At 36.1% G+C, this 25,150-nt stretch overlaps 1 protein-coding gene across 19 annotated transcripts in view; it reads left to right on the top strand.

The window, feature by feature from the left end:
• Positions 1-25,150, top strand: part of EIPR1 (EARP complex and GARP complex interacting protein 1) — a 129,876-nt gene that overhangs the window by 41,139 nt on the left and 63,587 nt on the right. For all 19 annotated transcript variants that reach the window (XR_013956693.1, XR_013956694.1, XR_013956695.1 and 16 more), the window contains exons 4-6: positions 1,985-2,141; positions 16,097-16,196; positions 23,379-23,515. Coding sequence is in view for 1 of the 19 variants with exons in the window: in XM_080616707.1 (XP_080472833.1) it covers positions 1,985-2,141; positions 16,097-16,196; positions 23,379-23,515 (394 nt within the window). In the remaining 18 variants the exon portion in view is untranslated. The remainder of the gene's footprint in view (positions 1-1,984; positions 2,142-16,096; positions 16,197-23,378; positions 23,516-25,150) is intronic.

Raw genomic sequence — 25,150 nt, 5'->3', positions numbered from 1 at the left:
GTGCTGAGAGGAAGGATGGCTTGAGAAACATGTAGTTTGTTTTCTGCTGTTTGCTTTTGTGATTCTCCACACAGATCTTGTTATTAGTAGAAAAGGTAATGCTTTGTATGTATGGTACAGACCTTTTGGTAATCATAATCTACCAGAAACTTCTCTGTGGTGTTCTTTAATGTTCTGTCACGTACTGAGTATTGAGGCAGAACACTGGATAGATCTTACCTTCTTTAACTATATTGCACTCTCAGTTTAGTTTATTTATTATTTGTATGGTGTATAATGCATGCTGCATGTTGCTTTGCCCTTCGCTGAAGGCAGCCATTTGTTGTTGCTTCCTCTTTGTTCAGTGGCACATGGATTTAATGTAAAGGATTTGCCTCAAATGATTTGGAGATAGCTGTTTAGTTAGTATGCGCTACAATTAGTTAAAGTTCAGTTAAATGTATGCGCTACAATTAGTAAAAGTTCAGTTAAATGCTAAGAAGTAAGAGACTGTCCATCATCTTTAGGTGCATGGTCTCCTGATACTGTAGTCAAGTTGTATATGCCAAATTACAGTTATGTGCATCATACCTATATTTTATATTTAGTACAGTCTATCAAATACCCCGTGCTTGTGTGTTCTGAATTCTGTGCTTGAATTTAAAGTCCACCTCCTACCCCCGTTTCCTTCTCACAGAAGTGGCCTTTTTCTCTTACTGGCTTGACCTAGCTACTTATGATTTTTATGTCATTTGGCTACTCTTTAAACGTGTGCATTCTTGCATTTTGGGGTTATTTACTACCCATCAATTGCTTTTTATCCTATTCTCTATCATTTGGGTGCTTTTTTTTTTTCCATATAGAATATCCAGATTCACAACCTTTATGATAAAGACATTTTTAGCCCTGTTAATATAATTTTAGCCGAAGAAGGCGTTTTTCAGAGTTACAGTCCTTCTCTTAAAACCACTCATTAAAATTGTTCCTGTTTTCATTTCAACTGTTGTAAGTTGATCACGCCTGCTCATGGCTCTGTAATCAGGCACTCAGCACTAAAATCAGCTAAAATGTACTTGGAGACAGAGCTGTGAGAGAAAGGCATGCAAAATGACCTAAGAACAGAAAACATGCCGTTTTTTGCTGCTTATCCTCTGGACTTCATGTTTAACACATCCTCCAGCAGGTAGTTGCTCCCCCTGCTTTTGCTTAACATAGCTGTGGCTTGTTTCTTTGTTCCTGCTGTAGTGAGTAGTACTGACCTATTTGTCTTCTGCAGACCCTGGACCAGAGGCTGCAACAACATGAGCATATGCAGTGCTGCTCTGGTCTCCTCCCATTTTGCGCTGCTACAAATTGCTGTACTGGGTGATGGGCAATGCCATATGTGCATAGACCATATGGTATTTTCTCCTCAATCTACAGTTGGCGTGTTCATCATAGATTGTAAAATTTTGCTGTATGTGTGGAAGTTCAGTTTTTCTTTTGGAAGCTGCTTTTATTTGCTAGAATTAGAGATGTGTACTTACATGGAAAACATGCAATATCACTAAACAATTACTGGTAGTAAAGGATGTGACATAGTGCTGTAGATTCAACTGAAGATAGCCCTGAAAAGGAAAACATGAAAATGATGTCTAAATACTTATTGTGAACGACTCAAGAAATGAAACTTGTTGGTCATTTTCATTAACATCAGTACGTGGAATGAAGCTTGGAAACTTGCCTCCCAAAAAGTTACGTTTTCGTGAGCACTATATTTTGCCTTTAAACAGGGAAAGCACACTAAATGTGTGCTAATTATGAGTTTTGCAGTGGCTTGACTGCTAACCTGAGGTCTGTATCCTTATCCGCATTCTACATTCTTTCAATTCATCTAGATATAATATTTTTAAATGTTTTAAACAGCAGAGGTGCATTACTTATAGATTTGTGTCAATGTTGATGCACTGTATACAAAATACGTCTCCCATACAATGATCTGTTGACATTATTCTCTGTTGCTTAGCTTCAGACAGTAAAGTCATGACATGTGCTGCTGTTTGGAGGATGCCGAAGGAATTGGAATCAGGCAGTCATGAATCCCCTGATGATTCATCAAGCAACACTCAAACCCTGGAGCTACTCTGTCACCTTGACAACACAGCCCATGGCAATATGGCCTGGTAGGATTTTGCATATTTTATACTACTAGAAAAAGCCTAAAGGATAGACCTGTACTATTAGTTTTGTGCAGATTTATAATGTAAAAGCTATGCTAGGCGCTTTAAAACCATTCCATTATAAAAAAAAAAAAAGGTACAAATTGGATTTTTAGCCCCAGATGTTTCATAGATTAAAATCATTTATTGTAGTCCTGCAAACACATATGGAGTAACAGCCTGTGTACTGTTTTAATGTGTTTCTCTCCACCTGCCCCCATCTAAAATCTTTGTTGCACAAAGGTATAATCCTTAGCATTTCAGTCTTTTTATGGAATATAAATTTGATGTTGCACTTCGGTCTCTGTTTTTCAGTCTTCGCTCAACTGATTTTGCAAAAGTGCAAGTAATTTATTGTTTGTTAAGGATAAAAATCTGTCATATTATCTGGTGCCTGTTTAACTACTCTTTTCTGTTGCCTAAGAGCAGACAAGCAGAGCTGCAGTCCTGCAGAGGGTATTACAGAGGTTTGTTTTCCTTTCCTTTCTGTTACTTGAAAGAAAGTTAAACTTGTCCATTGTGTATTTGCAAGTTCTTTGCATTATGTATATGATAGGTTCCCACTGCTTCCTGAACAGATGCAGGGCATACTGTAAGTTTTAAGCATCTATTTCTAGCCGCTGTTTCTAGTTTGAGCCTTGCAGATTAAACTTCAACTGAAAACAAAAGTAAATTAAAGGTCATATTTATTGGATGCTTCTTGGGCATGATTGGAGAGATCAATGTATTTGGAAGTGTGTTGTCTAAGCTACTTTTTTTTCTAAAATCTCAGCTTCCAGAATGTTGAATTTCTTGATGGTAGTATCTTTTAATTCTTTCCTGCTCATTTTCATATGAATGCTTCTCTTTATAAGTCTTTGTTATTTAAAAAAAATTCCCTTTTTATTGTTAAAATATTTTGATAATTGGTTTCCAAAATAGTTGAGAATATTATTTTTTGTTTCAGTCTTCACTGTTTACTCCTTAAGATTTGTACTCTTTGTCTTTTAATTTTCCATAATCTGTTCCTGTCTGATGCTGGGGTGCCAGAACTCTGTGTGATAGCCTGATCACCAGAGGAGAAATGGGGCTATATTACTGCTTTGTATCAGGATGTGAATTTATGTAAATGCCAAAATGAAGCTTTTATTTTTTCTCTAATATAGCTTTTAGCAAGTTTACGTGCAGTTTTCTGTTTCCTGTTGTCTTTGTTCCGTAATAGTGCTCACAAATATCTTCTACAATTTAATGTCCATTTAATGTCCACATATATAGATATGTGTGTATATATGCACATAAAGATCTGAAAATGTCCTGTGTTATAGAGAGATGAAAAGTACAAACAGAACACTTGGCATTAGTGCCCCTCACATCATCTCAGTCAAGCATAGCTGAGTTAGAGGATCTTGTTCTAGAGCAGGCTTTTCTGTTACTGCCTGAATCATAGTGGAAACAGCTCACACTAATGAGTAAAACAACCATTTTGTGCCAAATATGTATTGGTTGTAGGCCATGTCCCACTGAGTGGTGTGCTGACTACCAATAGCAACTTAAATATTCTTTTCTATTACATATTTTAGATGTTTAGAAAAAATATGAGACTATTTTATACACTTATGGTACAACCGTTGTTACAACCAACCATAAATCAGAAAAGCAATTTTCCTCAGTGCAAAGTGTAAATTCTTTTGAAATTTCAATGTAACCAGCATTCTGGTGTGCACGATTACTTTGTATGAGATCAGCAGTGGTCTGGCATCATGCACTTTCAGTAAGAAGGGCAACATTTGTTCTGGCTCTGTTATTTGCCTTACCATTAGAGCATTCTTCTGTACATTTTACTCCCAAAACACAGGCTGAACACTGAACCCAGGGGTTCAATGTGACCACACGCACTTTTAAGGAGGTTCTCTAATCCACAGAATGCAGTAGGGTGACATACCAGGACTGCTACCTTGGTTAAGGATGGAAAAATTTGAAAGTAATTAGTTAGAAAGCATGCTTAAAAAAAGAAAAAAAAAAAAAAAAAGGAGTAAAAACATACAATGGGCTTTTATCGCATATTTATATGCTGGGCAGAGCACAGTGTTGTAGCTGAACAGTACAGTTTAGAGATTCAGGGTGTAATGATCTCAGCCTTTGTGGCACCTAGTGTGAACTTCTGTGATTCCAGACAGTAGCTCATGGGAAGGTATTTTGTGTGTTTCAGCATCTATAGCGCAGTTGCTTTACAATATTCATGGATCTGGGTTGCAGATCTTAAGTAATTGAGATTTGACTATAATTAAAAGGAAAAAGCAAAACTATTGAAAATGCAATTGATTATACACTGATCTCTGAGACTTTACAGGCAAGTGAAAAAATGTGCTTTTCTATAGTTATATTTTATCTGGATTGCATGAGATACTGTGTTTAAAAATTAAGTGTAACTTTTTGCTTTAAGTTACTGAGATTGTTTACTACCTCTAAGCTTTGCATGTGGAACCCGCTAGAATTTTTACTCAAACTCTTCTATGGCATAGAGAGTTCAGAAAATTGAACAGATGCTTAAACTAAGTAAACGAGTAGGCCTATTAATTGCTCTGTGTGGTTCAAGCGTAAGACTTGTTTCATCCCCTATCTGCTGTTCCTCATGTGAGCAAAAATGCAAAGATTTTGAGTGTGAAATTCCCACGTGAATTACTTCCAGAACTACAGAGACACACGGCATTTTTGTGCTTAAAAGGGAAAAAAATGCTGCCACTATACATTTGTTTTGTTGATTGATTTATGTATTCACAGTGTTGCACATATATAACCATAGGTATGTTGCTTTGTGCAGTGTTTTAAGTTTCAGTGATTATAGAAACTTGCCATTTGGGTATCTTGCAAGAAGCAGTCCAAGATACAGTCTGGGTGGGAGAGGCCGAGAAACATGACAGCAGTTAATGAGAGTTTGATACTCCTCTGAGTGCAGCTTGAGGAATTTCTAGAACTGTGTCTGCTAGAATCCTGAAGTCTTATGTTTTAGAAGTAACTTACTGTCTACTTCTTCCCCAGTTTTCCCACACTTTTTTGATAGTAGACTTGGCGGAGTAATACTCAGTGGAGCGTACTACAGGCCATGAGAGAATGTAATCTGTGTAATCTGTGAGATCTTGATTTTGGAACTCAGCAGGGACTACTTCCTTTGTCAGAAGTAAAGCTGGAGGTTCTCCTCTTGCAATGTGCTGGAAGCAGTTATGCCTATATCTGCTTAATATCCTACTTTTTGCTTTCCAAGTTTGGCAGGCATAACATACTGTTGACGCTGCCCGGTAGCAAGGTATGTGCTTCAAAAGAGAGGAGCAACAAATGAACTAGTTTGGTGGTTCATGGAGTAAATTTAGGAATAAAATCAAAGCAAAATAAATAAGGGAGGCCTGAACGGTGCGGAATGAAGGATTCATGTTTTGTATAGAAAACAATAGTCAGCTGCCAAAAAAAGTTGGAAAGGGTGTTAGGAATAAAGATAGATCACTTCATTAGGCTCCTCTACTTGCTGAAGTTGACTTCTTTCTTTTTTTTTTTTTTTTTTTTGTATTCCACTCAATCAATCTTGAGTATGGATTTGCAGATATTATCACATCTAAGAGAAGTTAGAGAGGAGATAAATTATATTTTTTTTTAGAAGTCACAGATGTTTCATGAACTCCGGGTTGTTTACCACTAAAATATTAAACTAGAATTTTGAATTCACAAAGAAGAAAGTTACTATAAATGAGCTATTCCCAAAGATTTTGTATGTACTTACATATACCCATGTATATTTCATTTATGGTCTCCAAATAGAGAAGTACTGAGAAGTACCTTGGCTGTGTGGCTGCACAGTGTGTACCAACCTCTTTAAGGTCGACTTTATACCAAAGCACTAATTTTCTGTAACAGTCCTTTCAGCTTGAACGGAAGATTATTTAAAATACATAAGATACTATGCGTAACATTACTGCTTCAGTTTCATCACGTTCATCATGTTCATCATTGGAATGAACATGCTTAACTTTCATCTGATGAGAGTTAAACACATCTGTGATTGATGCCCTGAAGACAGATAAGTGCATTCCAGAATTGAGATCCAGAAGCATTTTACTTATTCCTTCTGGCCTTTACAATAATATTTCAAACAAACAAACAAAGAAACAAAACCACCACAAATGCATCCCATAACATTGTCATAAATAAAAAATCCAAAAAGTAAGAGAATCCAAAAATCAAAAGAAAAGTGAAAGTGGTTTTTTTAATAGCTCTTAACACTTTCACATTGCATTCAGGTGACACGTTCATTTCCTGTCATGATGTTGGTAACATTAATTCTTCTATAGTACCCCTCTGTTAGGCATCATAATATGTCTAAAATTCTACCTTAGTGTTTCATAAAGAAAAAAAATATTCCAAAACAATTAAAGGTTTACATCTAATGAATTTAAACCTGAAAGTAACAATTCTTTTTAGGAGGATTATATGATCTTAATATATGGTATATTAATTGTTATGTATGATTTACAGCAAAGGCATGTAATAAATGTAATCACAAATTTATTTATTTATTTATTTATTTATTTTTATGAAATCCTTATCCTGACACTTCATGTGTCCCAGTAGCAGAAACACAGTTGTGAGGAAAGGGATCTCTTTGGTATTTGTATATGGAGGTTTCTTTGAAAGCATCAGGAGTGCCAGTTGCATGGCCTGGAGTATAAACTGAAGTCCAGAGTGGTTTAGTTTTTTTTGTAACAGCTGCCCAGCTCTGATATTGTGTTGTAGGCCTTTCAGTTTCTTCACATAATGCATAAAATTTCAGAGTTGTCAGGAGAAACATATTGGTGAAGCTGATTAATTACAGATTCAAAACATTGTCAACATTTAAGAATAATTCTTCCACACCTCGTTCATTCCATGCATTTATGTTCTCCATCAGTCACCTCTGATATTGCAAAGATGAAGTACACAGAAAAGTTTTTTGGAAAAACTTACTACATGATAAGTGTTTTCACTGGGCTGCTGTTGTGGTTTAAGCTTATCAGTCACTCTCCGCTCTATATTCTCATTCTTTCTAAAATAGTAAAAATTTTATCTGTATCTTATGTTCCTCTACTTTCACTTCTCCCTTCTTAATTCTGTGTGGTATCTTCAGTTCTTTACAGGATTTTGCTCTTTTGAATCTTTGATGATCCTTTATTGTAAATAAATCCATGTATTATATATAAATCCATATGTTCAACCATTTGTTGTCTCTTTCTCACATTTGCTCTTCCATTTTCCCCTTTTATCATCATTTAAAATGTCTCTGGAACCGGTAGAGTAATTTGTAACATTCATGTCTTTCATTCCCTTGAATGTTTTTAGTAATTTGGAGTAGTTAGTAGTGTGCAAGTTTAAAATGTTAAGGTATTCAATGTAATCGTACATACTAAGGAATAATTGTGATTCATTAATTGGATAGTAAAATAGTAAATCCTTATGTTATGTGCCAAGTTTATTTTGCTAAATTTTCATCAGAATTTGACTCTATTCTTGTAAAGCAAAATCTGACATAGAAACAAGTACTAAGGGAAATGTATGCTGTGTTTAATGTATGTGAACTTGCTCTATGTGTTCAGTTAGCTTATGACCATTTCTGATAATTTCAATAGATTTCATACATTAAAATGAAAATTAGTTTGGGTGAAGTCTTTGCAGTTGTTTGTGTTTACCTTGGATTTGTAAATCATGATACAGAAAACAGTACAGAAACTGTGTTATTCTGCAAATAAAAAATGAGTTTGCAGAGTATAATTTCACTTCTTCCCAACTTGAAAGTAATTTTTCACTTCAGTTTTCACCATGCTGTCATATTCCCTAGTTTTACTGCCAAATTAGTTGAGATTTTTCCCTACCAAAAGAAAACGCAGCCATTTTTAAAAGTTTGGGGTTTTTTTTTCCTGTATGTAATGCCACTCTAGCTAGTATTAGCACTAAAATAATTAGTTGCAGTCTGCCTCAACTGATTTTGCAGGTGAAATAGGTACCAGCTGATTTAATTTCCAATTTTTATTGAATTGCTTAAAAGGTTAGTGGGAAATGTAAATAAATAAATAAATTAAAAATGATGTTGCAGAACTGTGGAAAAAATTAGTTATGCAGGTGAATTTTAAATGTTCACGAGGAACTGGCTTTGAACAGGTGTCGCTGTTTTTCTTGGTCTCAGACTCCAGTTTGCTCTCCAAAATGCCATTAAGCATTATTATTTAGAATATTTATTCCTCAGAGTAGAATTCTTCCCTGTAAGTACTGTGCTTCCCTAGCATAACATTCTGGGATGATTGTAGATGAACTAATATTGCTGACACTTACTTGCATGGTACTTAAACATTCAGGCCTTTGAAATGTCTTTTGGATGACTGTTGGGTGGAAAAAATGATCCTTGAACATTTGTAACAAAGTGCATCTATTTGGTAAAATGTATGTGAGAACTTAACGGGTGCACTGCAGCCTCAAGCAGTGCATCCAGACTGGTGTTCAGTCTTGGGCAGTGATGATGGAGAGGTTGTTTAGTGAGGCCACGCTAGCTAGAGTGCCAGCTACTTGCAGCCTGTTTACCTGAAATACTCTCAAGTATCCACAGTCACTGGATTAAGATTGTTAGAGGGTGCTTCTCTGCCAGGTCTGTGTAAACCTTTATTGGTTTTGATCTTCTTTTGAATAGAAGGAGTGGTAATTTTCCCTAACTATCAATGAAGATCCTAGGCAATCATAATTTTCTTCTTCCCACATGTTTCAGTTCATTGGCAAAATATACTCAGAGGAATATTCTGTTTCCCGCCGCCCCTGTCTAACCATGCAGATGTCCTTTTTGTTACAAACAGCAATAAATTAGCAAGAATTTGCTATATCCATGTTGCAGTCTTTTGAAAAATCCCATAGGAAAAAACTCAGATTGTCCCCCCAAAAGTAGATATGTATTTCCTCTAAAATGAGTCTGCAGAGACTCCAGCTGTTTCACAAATAAGGTTTTTTCAGCCCTTAATACTTCACATTAGTACATGGAAAGAGCTTTTGGCATCATGTGGCCTCCAGAGACTGAGTAGGACTTCTACGTGACAGCTCCCTGTGTGCTTTCCTGCCAGACATTCATACTATTAAAAAGTTTTTCCTAGGTTTACCACCTTACCGATCTCTGTCAGACAAGCCAGTTAAATGTTTCTCTTATGACATGTCACATATCCATAATATCCACTTTGGGTTTTTTTAAGCCCTGTTCAACAGAATGGAAATGGTGTCTGTGACAGCAGCTGCTCTATGAGCAGTATGTTGTAGAATGATAGAGGTTATGTGACTTCTGTCCCTCTGCTTTGGGAATGAATCCTAGCTTTTACACGCAGTTTTCCCACCTCCCTCAAGTTTCACTGAAGAAACTCAGATATGTGCTGGGGTGTTACATTCTTCTGTATATGCTGTTCATTGTATATAGCAGTTAACTTTGGGTGACAGTAATCTATCATCAGTGTCTGCTTGCGTGAAATGTGTAACTCCTTACTTTGAAGCTTTTTTCCTATTGTTGTTAAGAAAGGTGGTGAAAATAACTTTTAATATTCACGTAGATCTTTAAACCGTATGTGTTTTCCCAAACAGTTCTTATTTCACTGTTTGGACATATTTCATGTCCAAAGCATGTTGTCAATTGATTCTTTTTCATATCAGTGATAAGGTTTCAGCTCTTAGTGAGTTGTTCCTAAAACTGTTAAAAATATTTGTCTGTACAATAGTATCTGCAAATCCTACAAGCAAATACATGGCCTCACACTTAGTAAAATGTTTTTAGGGGTTATAGAGTTCAACAGGTGCCATAAACTGTGCTGCCAAAACACTGCATTCCTGAAGTAATTTAACTGCATATACTTTAGACCTTTTGTTGTTGTAGATATGTCACCAAAAAACCCTTACAGCTATAGTGCGTTTTGCTGTCTAAGCGCACATATGTCACATGGACTTGGTCTAAAACACTTGCAAAAGGCAAAAAGAACTTCCAAAATGTTTTAAATAGCCATTGAGTCCTCAGATATTTCAACCATCAGTAACAGTAGGATAATTAAAGGATAATTAAAATACTACTGTAAAATATGTGTCATGGTAATGTCACAGAAACTTTAACAAAACGTGTATACATAGACATGTTGTATACATAGACATGTATTTAGCACTTGACCGATATGGGATGAAACATAATGAAGTTAAAAGGAGTTTTGTATTTGCGTTAGAGTATTATTTGTGAGTTTCTGCCATAATATTAAAGTATTCTTGTTGTAAATAATCCAGTATTCATGTTTTGGCAGCAATGACCAATGTCATGCTTCCACCATGCAAATCCATGGTGGAATTTAGGATCCTGAGAAGAGGGCGTAGGGCAAAAACCAAGCTCACAATCCCTGAGCAGACTTTGGCCTCTTCAGGGATCAGCTTGAGTAAGTCCCATGTGACAGGGTCCTAGAAGGAAGAAGGGTCCAAGAAAGCTGTTTAATATTCAAGGATCACCTCCTCCAAGCTCAAGAACAGTCTATCCCAACAAGCATGAAGTTGAGCGAAAATCTAGTAATATGCTGGACATGCTAGTAAGAGGCAGACCTTAGAGGAGACAGTAGTGTTCAAAAAAAAATCTAGTGTACTTTTTTGTATCTTTGAAAGCAGAACTTTGTCTGGAAAGATGAATTAATGTTTCTCATCTGTCTGGAATAAATACATGTGACAACAAACAGGCAAAGTAAGCTTCATAATATTGTTAATCAGCTCTAAGGACTTGTCTGCAATACCAAATGAACATGGAGAACCCCCATGACCTTGATAAGACTGTGCTGCAAAACTGCTTTGTAGTATGGATTCCAGTTAGTCCCACCCATGAGTTTCTTAGTCTGGGGGATTTTCATATGGGCTATCTCTCTGAAGACAGGAGAAATAATTGGCTTCACCTGAAAGTCAGTGGGAAGGAATTAAAGATTTCTTAGGTTGTTGCAATCTGAACTGTAGTTGCACATGTAAGAGCTCTTGCTGCACACTTCACAAGAACTGTCCGTGTATAGAACTTGTATATTTTATGGCTTCAAAAGTAAACACAGAAAAGTGGCTGACTGATGTCTTAAGTCTGAAAATGGTTAGTTACATCTTGCTTTCTGTAAAGCAGGTCTTGCTGTTTAGTGTTTCACCTGTTTGATTGTGTAGGTTGTGCCATGCATCCACCAGTAATTACTCTTACTGCGCTGCAAGTATGCACAGAATGTAGGTAACTTGGTTATACTGCAAACTAGAGATGTTAATTCCCATCTATAATGTTTCATGACTTGAAATGTTACAATGACAGTTTTTTTCAGTTCAGCTCATATGTTGAGTCTGTATAATACATTTTCATGATTTTGCTTTGCTGTTTAAGTGTTATGTAAAGCCGTGGCCAGCCAGCCAGAAGTCTGAGATTGCTATGAACTATGGAGGTGTTCACCTGTTGATCAATGCTTTAAATCATGAATAGCTCAACTGGAATTTAATAGTTTTTTTAGCTCCTACTTAAAATCAGTGGCTCTTATATTTGCTTTTTTTGTAACAAATTCACTGCTATGCTTTCTGTTAGGTTGTGAACTCCTGTGATTCAGGCTGTCTATATAATGTTTCTGTGCACATAAATACCTTTTCAGTGCTGACATTAATTGGGTCTGTAAAGCAAGGATCACAACTCCTTTTCTCACTATAAATGTGTTTAATCGCTACTGCAGTAGGCAAGGAGATTAAGTGAAGTAAATACAAATATTAAGGATGATCCTTTATTATTTTGCTTTATGATTTTTTTCAAAAGACTTTGAGGGGTTGCTAAGACTGTAGTATGACAATTTAGGGAAAAAATTTAGAGACAAGTGCTTATTCTGAGTTGCTTCCTTGTTGGATACTCTTTGTATTTCTGAATGTAAAAATAATTTAAAAGTCAGAATAAAGCCCATCTGTCTTTGGGGTTCTTGTCCAAAATAATCTTTAACTTTATTTCTCATTCTTCTTAGTAGCCTCTTAACTAAAAAGGCACCTAAAATAAATTCACCTTGTCTTTCAGTTTTTTTAGGAAGCTGTAGTTTTTTGCTTTACTGTGTCTTGAGTGGCTGAGAATTTTGAGATAAAGCATAATTTACAAGTGCTTCCTGCAGCATGGACTTCAATACACTGCAAAATAACCAGAACTGTTTTCATTCAGAAATGTGGCTCCTCTGTAGAGGATTTGTGGCAAGGGGTAAGAATTGTGTGTTCCAGGTTGTCCTCAGTCTGATTGCCTTCCTCTTAGAATACATGTTCTAATCATATGATTAGCAGAGTCACCTTTACATTTGAATCATTGTGCTGCAAAGAAGGCAGGATATTTAAGCCTATAACAGATTAATTTTTCTGCTGCACTGAGGCTGCAAGATGTTCTGCTGGGTTACCAACCATTTGGGTGTATTTTCCGTTTTGCAGTGCATGAGGGTTTTCAGTCTAGCAGAATTTTTGCACTTCTAGAAATAAATGGTTGTCACTTCTGTAATTATGGTTAAGCAGTAGTTAATGTTTGCTTTGTCCAACACATTCTGGCTGACTGCAGTTCACATCTATGAAAGTGTTTGCATGTTGCTTTATTCTTCTTTAGTCTATAATAGAGAACTTTGAATCGTTCATTTGTAAAAGCTCAGTACATTAATAAATGATGGTGTTAACTATCTTTTCACATAAAACACAGATAATAGAGTCCTTTCATGTGTGCATTTGAGTGAATATTTTAAATTATCTTTTTTCTTTATTAGGAAAACATTCTTTTAGGATTTAATTTTTTTACCAAGAACTACTAGCTAGAAGCTAATTTGAAGTATCAGGAGTCAGATGATAACAAAATAGGGTAAAAGGCAACAAATATATAATTGCTTGTCTGCTTTTTGTAGATTAACTAAAGAGCAGCCATGAAGTTGACACTCAGTTTCTGAGTGGCAGTTGTGAATTTGACAATTATCTTGTCCGTTTCCACAAACTGTAAGCGTCAGCAACTGTTGGCACACTCAGGAAAATGGTATTGCCTGGTTTATCTGTTTTCCTTTTTTAAAGATTATCACCACCTCTGCTGTGTTGAAAGTTGTTCTAAATGAAAATTTCAGCTTTTCTAAAATTTGTATCTTACTTTGAAAGCCAGGGTTTTTTTTCACTCACCAGTGTTCCATGGGCTTCTTTTCCTCTTCTCCATGATATTTCCTGTTTAACATTCACTCATGACTACAAAATGCAGCAGAGTGTGTTAGAAGAGTGATTTGAATAACCTTCACTTAGATTATAAAATCTGAATAATCAGCCACACCTGTAAAACAATGAACTTTCATAAAAGACAAATTAAATAGAAGAAAAGCAGACATCTCGGAAGGACAGAGGGAATGTGGAGAGACCTTTTCCTTCCAACGTATGTCAGCCGGCTTATAATTGGCTCTAATTAGCACACTGTATTCAGCTATAATAATTCTTTACCTTGAAGCTCAGTGACACTTAAAGATGTGAAATTGCTTCCTACCTTTGAAAACATCAAAGAAAGTGCTTCCAACCTAGATTTTACAACTGGAAGTTCAGTGATCAGTTCAGAAAAGGTGAAAATACATCAACAGGCATAAAGGGTATTGAAATCTGACTGAAAGAACTCTTAAGAGTTAATTGGTCAAACCAAATTTCATTGTCTATAATTAAAAATCTATCTCATAAATAACACCAAATACCAGTTATACTTTCAGCAACATGTAAGAAAAATGATGGACTTAAATAAATCAACTTGAAAATTTCTTAGTTACCCATTCAGTTGTGTGGTGACCCTGAAGTATTTGAATTTTGCTTTGGAAAACTGGATTGTGGGAAGTCAGCTGTGATGGCATACAGGTTACAATATGTTAATTTTTTTATCCTGTTACATGTGTTCATAATATGTTTTCGTGTCCTTTGAAGGATCTAGTTGATGGATTTTTTTCTTCAAGTTGTACCATACAACTTTAACAAGGAACACTTTTAAAAACAAGATGGGCAATACTACAGACAAACCAGCCCAATTTGAAGCAAATCACAGAATCATTCTAGTTCTATGTCCTTGTTAAAACAAATTTAAAAACCATGGTGGTAGATTAATGGGCTAAATGAAGTGATTTTGTCCTAATTCAGGAGAGCTCATTACCAATTAACTTTTATAAGTAGTTCATTTCCATGGATTGACAACATAATAAAGATGCAGGTCATGGTTCCAGCAGAAGAGAGATGCAGAAGCTAATCCTTTCTTTGGTCTGCTCTGTTATAGTAGGGAAAAGTTTGGTGGGTGAGGGGTCAGCCAACGCAACCTTTTAGGTAGAGTTCAAGCTTCTTCATCTACTTGATTTTAATTATTTTTGGCGTAGTTCTGTTTTCTCTGCATACTCTTGCTTCTCTGTGGCAGCAAACAGGTGCAATCTTTTGCCTGTATATCTAATGCTTGTTTTACTGAAAGTGCAGGTTAAAAAGCAATTTAACTGTTCACGGAAGAACCTGTCTTAGGGGAGGGTAGGAGTAATGCAAAATTTGGGATAAAACAGGAGCAGACATACTGTGCAGCACAAAATTAGGAAGGTAGCTAGCAGCTGCCTAACATTGGGCTCGCTTGCCCAAGACTGCATCTACTCATGCAACTACTTTTCATGTCTTCAGTCCAGATACTGAATTGATTCATGCGAAAAGTTAGAGAACTTACATCTGGTGATGGACTCTTGACAAACCTCAAGGGGTGGTACTTCGTATGTGTACTGAGGATGACAACAGCATATGAAATGCCTTTGAATAGCTGAAGTTTTTGTCTGGAGATGGGAAGAAGTTTCTCCATGTAGCTACTGATACTAAAGTTGTGATCTTCTGCCCTCAGCTATATTGTGTCACTCACTATAAGATGGTTAGGAGGTTGCACAACTTTCTTTTAAAAGTGTTGGGTATGGAAGCTTTTTCTCATCAAATTACAAGGGGTCTTCTTTTAACCTTACTGTTATCTTCAGTGAATTTGTTAGCATTATAGTGCATATATTTTGCTGTGCTGCCCATACTGACTGGCTTGAGTATGCTGCTTCACATAGGTAGAACTAGAGGATGAGGATTATTTCTTGCATTCCTTCATGTATAGCACAAAACTGGTGAATCACAGGTAAAATGTGTATGTTGATTGAGTCATGATGATAGCTGCTGAACTGGAAGAGGGTTGCATCAAAGCTATAAGGCTTACGATTTTTGGTGCATCTTCTAGAAGAATGCACAACATTGCATCTGAAGAACTTTGAGGTTTCAAGCTAAAGCACTTGAATGTACATCAAGATCCATTTCTTGCTGTGTATGTGTGTAGAATGATTGCTACAGGCATAGAATCACAGAATAGTTAGGATTGGAAAGTACCTGAAGATCATTTAGTTCCAACCCCCTACAATGGCATAATCTCTATTTGTTTTGCATGATCACTGATTCAGTATGCAGAATGGACAACAAATGGGGTAAGGATTTCGAGAAGCTATGTTTTTACCATTAGATCATCTAGGGAATGTGGGTAGCATTACTTTTTTTCTGATGGTTTTGGACAGGATGTCAGAGGGTACTCAAAAAGGAAAGGATATGTACATCAGCACTGACTAAAAGGTTTGATAAGCAAGTCTAAATTTGGTATCACATAGCTTTTAAGTAACTGATGCTGCAGTAGTATTCATCTATGTGTAAAAATTGCTAGATTGCTAGCTAATAACAGATTTTGTACTTAAAATATGGGTCAGATTTCAGCTGAAGAAATATTGTTTACTATTTTACTATACTTTGGAGTAGACTAGATCCACAGCATTAAAATGGCTTTCTAGTGCAAATTCTGATTAGTTTTAATGTTATGGTGTTTTTCTTTGTTTTCTCTTTCTGTTTTACAGTGTTTTGTGGGAACCAATGGGAGACGGTAAAAAGGTGATTTCGCTGGCTGATAATAACATATTATTGTGGGATTTGCAGGAAAGCTCGGCCAAAGCTGTGGTAAGAATTTAAAAATTTTTAATTTTTAAGTGTTGTTTTTTTTTTTAAACAGAGCCTGATATACTTGAATATAGTACAAACAACAGCATCACTAACTTATAATTTGCTAATAATTTAACTATTTAGAAATACCTTGTTGCTTTTAATGTGGGTGGGGGAAATGAATATTCTATCAGTTGTCTTGAATATGAGTGTTAAGATGGTATTTTGTATCTATTGCTAGTGATTAAATATTTTCCTTTTTCTAGAGTTCCCCTTACTTTACTGGTTTTACAGTGAGCAACCTAAAATAAAGCAATGCTAATTTGATAAATGGGTGAAAGGGAAAATTGGTGGTCAGTAAAGCCAAAAGTTATTGAATTCAGGCAATAATGTATTAACTCATTGGTTAATACCATGCAGCCCTTTACATAATTTACAATCCTTGTTGTACACATAGGCATAATATAGATGTCTCTATTTACTATTCACTGTGTTGATTTGTTAGTATTTGAATTTGGTACTATACTACTATATTATTATCACCTTACCTATTCAGATTATTTCACTCACTGTTAAAGATTTCTTATTCAGGAACATATATAAAAAGGTGTCATTGGCATAATTTTCTGTCTAATTATGACATCTCTACAGATGAACAAAAATGTTTGCTTTTTTATGTATAATGACATAGATCATATATAGAAAACTTTAAATATTTCTGTACAGACTCATTTGGGTCAGTGTCCTTAAAAATGAAAATTGATTATGTCAAGGACATTATTATTCAGTTGATCTATTGTCAGTTCTTGAATTAACTCATCAGTTCAGAGTTAGTTTCATTTCTTAGATGCTGCTGAATCAGATTCTTAGCAGTTGCTTAAAGAGTCAAGACACTGTGTCCATAAACTCTTCGCTGTTGTACTATCTGATTGTGTACAAATAGGTGAAGGCTTGAGTTGTTATTATTTTGCTAGATTTTCCATAGTGTCAGTGTAACATAATATAGTTTAATCCTTTGTGTTTATAATTAAGCCCTTTGGGTTACTTCACTAGATGAGCAAATTTAAAGTTTGTTTTTTTTCCACCTGGAACTTCACTCAGTGTTATGTTACCTGCCAAGGCTTCTTCCAAGTACTGTTTGTTAACAGTTGTTGAACTGATGTTTAAAGTTTCTGAAGGCTGGCTTCCAGGAACTTGTCTGTGGTGTGCATACACTGGATTTGTATTACTCCTAAATTTGTCAGTATTCCTTTCCTAATGCCTGTGTAACTCGCAGACCAAAATATGGTGTCCTGTGGAATGCTGTCTAGTGAGTATGTTACTAGTCTCTCTATATGTGGGAGTCTTGCAGTGAATAACGTTTTTTCTCATTTTATTTTGCTTGAGATTAATTTACTAAAATTTTGCATGTTACATCTTCCTTTTACTATTCCCTTCCTCAAAATTAACCTCCTCACTCTGTCACACAAATATTTGTGAATTATTTCCATTTTCTTTCCTTCTATTGATAGAATTGGGATCTACATAATTTTAGAGAGGACTAGACAATTCAGCAATTTAATATCAGCATGAATTTGGAAATCAATATTTCTATCCTCAAAGAAATATTCAGTTTGCCCATCCTCTCAGTATTCCAATTAGTGTTCCTTACCTAGATGTCATGGTTTAAGCTCAGCCACACTGTCTCTCTCTCAGCCCCCCCTTCCTTCCCCCTGCTCCTGGAGAGATGGGAAGGAGAATCAAAAGAATGTAACTCCCATGGGTTGAGATAAGAAACAGTCCAGTAACTAAGGTATAAAACAGACCACTGCTGCTACCACCAATAATAATAATGATAAGAGAAATAACAAGGGAAGAGAATACAACCACTCACCACCCACCGACCGATACCCAGCCTGACCGAGCAGTGGTCTGGCCCTTCTGAGGAACTGCCCCCAGTTCTACATCCTAGGCATGACATGCTGTGGTATGGAATACCTCTTTGGCTAGTTTGGGTCAGGTGTCCTGTCTCTGCTTCCTCCCAGCTTCCCCTCCTCCCTGGCAAAGCATGAGACTCACAAAGTCCTTGGTCAGACTGAACATTACTGAGCAACAACTAAAAACATCAGTGTTATCAGCCCTGTTCCCAGGCTGAAAGTCAAAACCACAGCACTGCACCAGCTACTAAGAAGGATCAAAAATGACTGCTGCTCCTGAACCCAGGACACTAGAATATCTTTTGTCTCTTACTTTTAAAGTATGCCTATACTGCATCAAATATTGATGCCAAAGTAAGGAATCCAGAAGGCAAAGTAAATGATAAACATGCTAAAGGGATTTAAGCTGTAACATTTGTTATATGCTTATATTTGATAAAAAGAAACAAGAAAAAAAGTGGGATTCTGCATCAAAACCCCTGTTTTGTCTAACGAAGCTAAGACTATGGAAGTAGATCTATCAACCCCTGACTGACATCTTCAGATAGGATCATTCTGAAATGTTTGATAAAACCTTAGTTTGCAGAAGTTAGGAATGTAATTTAAATTTTGCAGTTGGGCTCTTGGGAGACCTGATACAGAATTTGACTGGTTCTCTGTATTTCTGTCTAAAATAATCTAGTATCTCATGTGAGTGCACTGTAAATCAGAATTGCTTGTGGTTAAAATTTTACCTGGAAATAACTGCTTACAATTATCACTCTTCTGTTCCAGCAATTTTGAGTTTAATGGTACTTACTTTATCTCTGAGTCTGTGACCACTTTTAAAGTGAAGTTTAATAGTGAAAGTCTGTAGACACTTGACTCTTGGAAGTCGAGTCAAGAGGCAAAACTCCAGGTATCTAGATCTTAAGCCAGGTGAATCTCTTCTAAAATGACTGGTACTGTTGCATTCCAGACAAATTTTTGTCCGTGGAAAATTTTCTCAAACATGTCTGCTGGTTCCTGAGTTAACCAGTGTCCAGTTGAGCAAGACTGAGGAAAGCATGAGCATCTCTTTAAAATGCCTACCATAAACTTTCCACTAATTAAAATGATGACAACCTGAAGTCCATATCATAGGCTTTATAAGGCTTAGAATCAACTGCTGTGTGTTTCTGAAATCTTTGAAGATTACTTCCTGCCTAAGAAATTACCTCCCTGTTAGAATCCATAGAAGGCTGAAAAACAATAACTGTTATTGTGAAACAACTTTATATTTGAAAAAAGTTATGTAGAACTGACAGTTACAGAGAGTGATGATAAAAATAAGAAATGGTTCATTACTGAGATGGCTTTCTGTTAAAAAAATACAAACCAAAAACCAGCAACAAAAAGAAAATGAAAAAACAAACGAGCAAAATCAAACAAAATTAACCCTGTACCCCATCCTTTGCTTGCTATTGTGTTTAGAATGTGAGAGACAAATCTGTGAGAACAAATTGGTTAGAAGACAGCACTGGGAGGGGTAAGCAGTAAAGATACTTTGCAGTTGGCTATCACCATGTACAAGGAGTGGTTGTAGGCCAATCAGCTGTTGGTGAAATAATGATTTCTTTCTGTGTATATCCTGTTTATTCAGGGTTGTTGGATGCAAAATATGTCATAACCCTAAAAACCACATGATTTGTATTTTAATACGTTTTTGGTGGTTGTAAAAGCACACTTCCCTGGGATATTAATAAAAAGAACTTTTTTTTGGCCTTGAAAACAAGTATAGAACAGCCTACAGAAAAAAAAAAAAATCAACTCTCACCAGCATTGAAAAAGGGGACATGTATTAGAAAAAAAAAAAAAAAAAAAAAAAAAGAAAAAAAAAAGAAAAAAGAGAGGTTTTCTGAGGGGAGTCTATGGAAACCATTAGAAGTTCTTTACTGTGAGGGTTGTGAGGCACTGAAACAGGTTGCCTAAAGAAGTTGTAAATGTTCCATCCCTGGCAGCGTTCAAGGCCAGGTTAGACAGAGCCTTGAACGACATGGTCGAGTGTGTGGTGTCCCTGTCTATGGCAGGCAGGTTGGAACTTGGTGATCTTAAGGTCCTTTCCAACTGAAAGCATTCTAGGATTCTGTGATTCTATATATGATTATAGGCATCAGTTGGTGCTACATAGAAATTCTTGACAGGAATTTTACATTAGCTTTTTCTATGCAGATACAGAAGGAGATTATTTAAATAAGAAATATTGTGTTTATTGTACACTAGGATAAAGGGTTGTCCATTTTTGGCATGTCTTAGCCACATGATGTCTTGCCTAATATGCTGTTTGGTTCTAGCAGAAGATGACAAAGCAGCAAGTAGCTAATAAACTTGCATGTTCTGTAGGGACTGTTGAGGGGAAGAAAGTCTTTACAAAATTTTTTTGTTGCTATAGACTTATTACTGAAATAGCCATGTACCTGTGTGTGTATACATTATTTTAACTGAATAAATCAATAACCTAGGATTAAAATAAGAAAAATATTTGTGTGCTTGAATTTTTTCCTTTCTTATCAAAACCGTGATAGTGTTCAAGTTGAATGGCATTATCATCATTAATAGTAGGATCTGGTCTGCTGAATCTGCATCAAGTAATAGGAGTAAGTGGGTATTTATTACACAGGTGCAGTACTGCTCTTGTTTCATGAACACATTTCAAGTGCTTACTTTTTGGATAGGTATGTATTATAGCTGGTATTAATTTCCATGGCAAGAGGTAAACCCAGTGCTACTTTTTATGGACTTTTCATGTTTGTGAAAAAGTTCATCTATAACCCAGGTGTAGTACTGGTGAAAAATTGATCTGATATTTGCCTTAAAATTTTGCATAGGCCAAAAATTGTGCTTGCCTACACTGATCAAAAGTTCAAAGTCTTTTACTGGGTGCATGTCTTCTGTCTGCATGGGAGTTACAAGACACATGTTTCATTAGAATTAGCATGAAGAATTTTAGGGTTCCTGGTATTTTCAGAGCTTTTTTGTAATAAAATTATGGGTGTGTTCATTCTCTGAATTATCTGGTCAACCTGTCATGGGAAACATTTACTAACCATAAGTTATGGTTTTGTAGGTTTGTTGGGTTTTGTTCTTCTCCTTCCCCTCCCCCCGCCCCATCGTTTTTTTGCAAAGTTTTTTCTTCATTACGGTATTTAATACAGGAATGTTTGCCTGTATTTGCATTAAGACAAGCTTCTCCTGTCCTTTTGATCACTACTTTTACCTTCTGGGGTGAAACTAATCTTATGCTCACTGCATCATTACCTTTTGCAATTAAATTAGCTATTCTGTGTCATTTATAATCATTAGCTGAACCCAAGAGAAGCCCAACCAATCCACAAGGTCTGGGTGGATTGTGCTGAAAAGATGACAGTTAACGTTTCTGTGTGCAGACTTTAGGTCAGATGTCACCAAATCACTAGAACTCCTTCTTGGGTAAATGCATTGTGCTTGGAATGGCAGATGAGTGTTACAGAATGAAATGGAGATGTTAAAATATAGATATTAGATATTATAGATATTTTTCTCTTTGCCTTATGTTTTCACAAAGGGAAGGAGCAGAGGTGCAGATTTGATATTTTTTTATCCAAAAGATTAATTAGATTTCTTTTAGATTTCTTGTCCCTTCTGGATTCTTTAGTAGCATTTAATGTATAGGTGATCTTAATTCAGTATCTGAAGGGGGCCCTACAAGGATGCTGGAGAGGGACTCTTCATAAGGGACTGTAATGATAGGAGAAGGATTAACAGGATCAGACTTAAACAGGGAAAGTTTAGATTAGATAAAAGGAGGAAGTTCTTTACTGTGAGGGTTGTGAGGCACTGGAATGGGTTGCCCAAGGAAGCTGTGAATGCTCCATCCCTGTAGTGTTCAAGGCCAGGTTGGATAGAGTCTTGGGTGACATGGTTTAGTGTGTGGTGTCCCTGCCCATGGCAGGGGGGTTGGAACTAGATGATCTTAAGGTCCTTTCCAATCCTAACTATTCTATGGTTCTATGATTGTGTTCTATGACAACAGGAAGTATCTGGCAGTGGCATTCCAGGCAAGATGGAAGATCTTGTGGGTGAAGATTTTCATAGTCTATCTGGATAAAAGTAATGTATCCAAATATAGGAGGGTGTTAGGAATAAGCATGAGATGCTTCCTTGGCAAGATGTCTTCTATTCCTCAAGGCAGGAAATACATTGTGGACTTTAGTGGAGAACTTTGTAGAGTGCCCCATAATTACTGCAACTAGAATAAACAGATCAATTAAAAGAGGGCAAAAAATGTCTGAAGAAACATGAAAGAGAAGCTACTAGTTCAAAAAGAGGATAGAAGACCGGTTTTTAAAGAGTTAGTGTTGGGATTCGTTTTGTTTAATGGTCTCCTTAATGGTAGCATAGAATTAGGAGTGAAATTATGGAAATTGTTGATGACAGAAACTTGGAACCCATCATCAGTATATAGGAGCAACAGTAGATTTCAAAGGATGAACCTGATGTTTAATTTTTGTTGTATAAAGCAGAAAACTTGTGTTTAAGGAAAAATATTTTCTTGCTGTGATGTAGAAACTCAGCATTTAAAAATATGTGGATTCTGAGAATGACTGATCTGCCAGTATGATGAAGTTATTTGAAATTGCAAACAATTGTAGGATGGTTCAGGTATGAAAGGACTGCATGGTTGCCTGCAACTGGAGGAATTGAACTGGATGAATTCAGAGTCACATATCACAGAATGGTTTGAGTTGGAAGGAACCTGAAAGATCATCTAGTTTCAATTCCCCTGATGTGGGCAGGGACGCCTTCCACTAGACCAGGTTGCTTAAAGCCTCATCCGACCAGCTCTTAAACATTTTGAGGGATGGGGCATCCACTGCTTCTCTGAGCAACCAGTGCCTCACTACCCTCACAGTGAAGATTTTTTTTTTTTTTTCATGATATTAAATCTCCCCTCTGTCAGCAAGAATTTGTGCAGTGTGCCCGTATTGTCTCTCTCCTGTTTCAACAAATGATCTGAAACTGTTTATTTTAGTTTATAAAGTAGAACAGTAGTTCTAATATTTCTGAATACATTACACTGCATAAGCCTTTGTAAAAATTACTTAGTTGAGATACAGAATCAGCTCTAGCTTTTAATTTGTTCTGTTTTTTTTTTTTTTATCCTAGGATTTTGGTTGTCTGTTACACGTGGAACAATAGGCTATTGTGCAGTTTTTGTCTTCAGTGAACCTAATTTCATTTTAGTATTACATTTACAAACATTGCCAGCTTTGTTTCATTATTTTAGCTCTCTAGTTCTGCAGCCTTGGAAGGGAAAGGACAATTAAAATTTACTTCTGGAAGATGGAGTCCACACCACAATTGCACACAGATTGCAACAGCCAATGACACCACTGTTCGAGGATGGGATACACGAAGCATGAGGTAATGAGAGATCACAGTCGTGTTCTTTCAGAAAGACAATCTCCTTTGGAGATAGAATTTTTTTTTTTTTTTTTTTTTTAAGATTAGTAATGTGGCAAAGCTGTCACTTTTAAAAGGAATGGATGGGCTTGCATAGCTGATATATTTAGTACAGGGTTTTCTCTGTTTCCCCCTCTCAGCCTCAATTCTAAGTTGTATGTTGAGTTTTAATGAACTATGTGGTAGTCTCAGGGTAATTTTTTCAATACATGGGCATTACCCGAATGAAGCTGCTCTGTAATTCAACTTGAGAATGATTTAACAGCAGTTCTGACTATGCTATGAACTGTCTTGGTAGCACGTTATTTAAAGGGAACTTTAATTTCTGAAAGTAATTCATAGGTTAAGTTCACTCCTCAATATTCTTATTTTAACAAATAGCATACTATGCTATATTAAAGATTTTAGCATGCTAGTCGTATGAAACTACTGAATCTATCAAAATCATGACCAAATCAAAGCTTTGAATATACCTAATAAGGTGTTTTCCCCCTTGCTCAGTTGTGATTTTGATAAGCAAAGGAGTGATGTTGTGCACATCTGTTGCTATGACTACTAAAGCCTGTGCAAGCTTTTTTAAGATACGCTTTATCCCTTTAGCACATAGTAATTTATCACTAAACCAAGAAGGCTGATGTCTTGTAATAACTTCTGTGGCCTTAAAGGGGGATGACTTTAAATTTAGTTCTCTGGTTCCTGCCAGCTCAGGGGTATAGCAATAAATCTCCATGCTTGCCAGCCTTGTATGGTTTTGCCAAAAAAGTTTATTTAATTTAAGAAACAAAATCTAAAAATACAAATGTAATAATTAAAAGTCAGTTCCTGTAAGCTTGTCATCAGGTTTGAAAGTCCTGTTCTTTGCCTTGTAAAAGGATATATAAAAATCTAACTTCATATATATGTGTATACTTTCATTCATGAAGGTGCTTTTAAAGGAAATGTACAATAAAGGAAAGCTCAAAGGAGAAAGGGTTGGGTTTTTTTAATTTGATTTTTTAACACAAAGCAGGCAGACCTTAAGATTAAAACCTATGTTTCTAAGTAGAAAATGTTAACTATTGTGAAGTCTGCTTCATGATTTGTCTCATTAGAAAAAGCTTTTTTGTCTTGCATTAAGTGAATACTCTGAGTAACTTGAAAAATATGTGCAAAAGTCTATTCTGCAATTACACTGTAATGTGTCTAGAATGATGTGAATATTGGATAATGACTAGTCAGGCTAGAAGTATAAACTGTGGCAGTACAAGATGCAAAAAATAAGGGAGAGGGAGAAATCAAGAACAGAAAACTGCTATACCAGCAAAGAATAAGGGGAATTCTACAGAAGTAGCTAGAATAGCTACTTCCACAGATTGTGATTATGATAGCTGTAAGATAGAGGGAGTAAATTATTTTGGCCATAGCAAACAAAGAAGGGGAGTTAAAAAAGAGGTTGTTGGGAAGACTCCTGAGATTAGACGAGGAAAACAGTCTTTATCCAGCATAGGGCTTGTGAAGCGGAAGAGACTAAACACTAGGAAGCAGACCCTAGACTGAATGGATTTAGATGGAGAATTTTATTGGGAAAATTCAGACTCTGAGAATAGATTAAAAAAA

This window comes from Psittacula echo (genome assembly GCF_963264785.1).
Source record: "Psittacula echo genome assembly, chromosome: 4".
Lineage (NCBI taxonomy): Eukaryota > Metazoa > Chordata > Aves > Psittaciformes > Psittacidae > Psittacula > Psittacula echo.
Note: the sequence above shows the minus strand (reverse complement) of the source record. Positions and strands in the feature narration are given on the sequence as shown.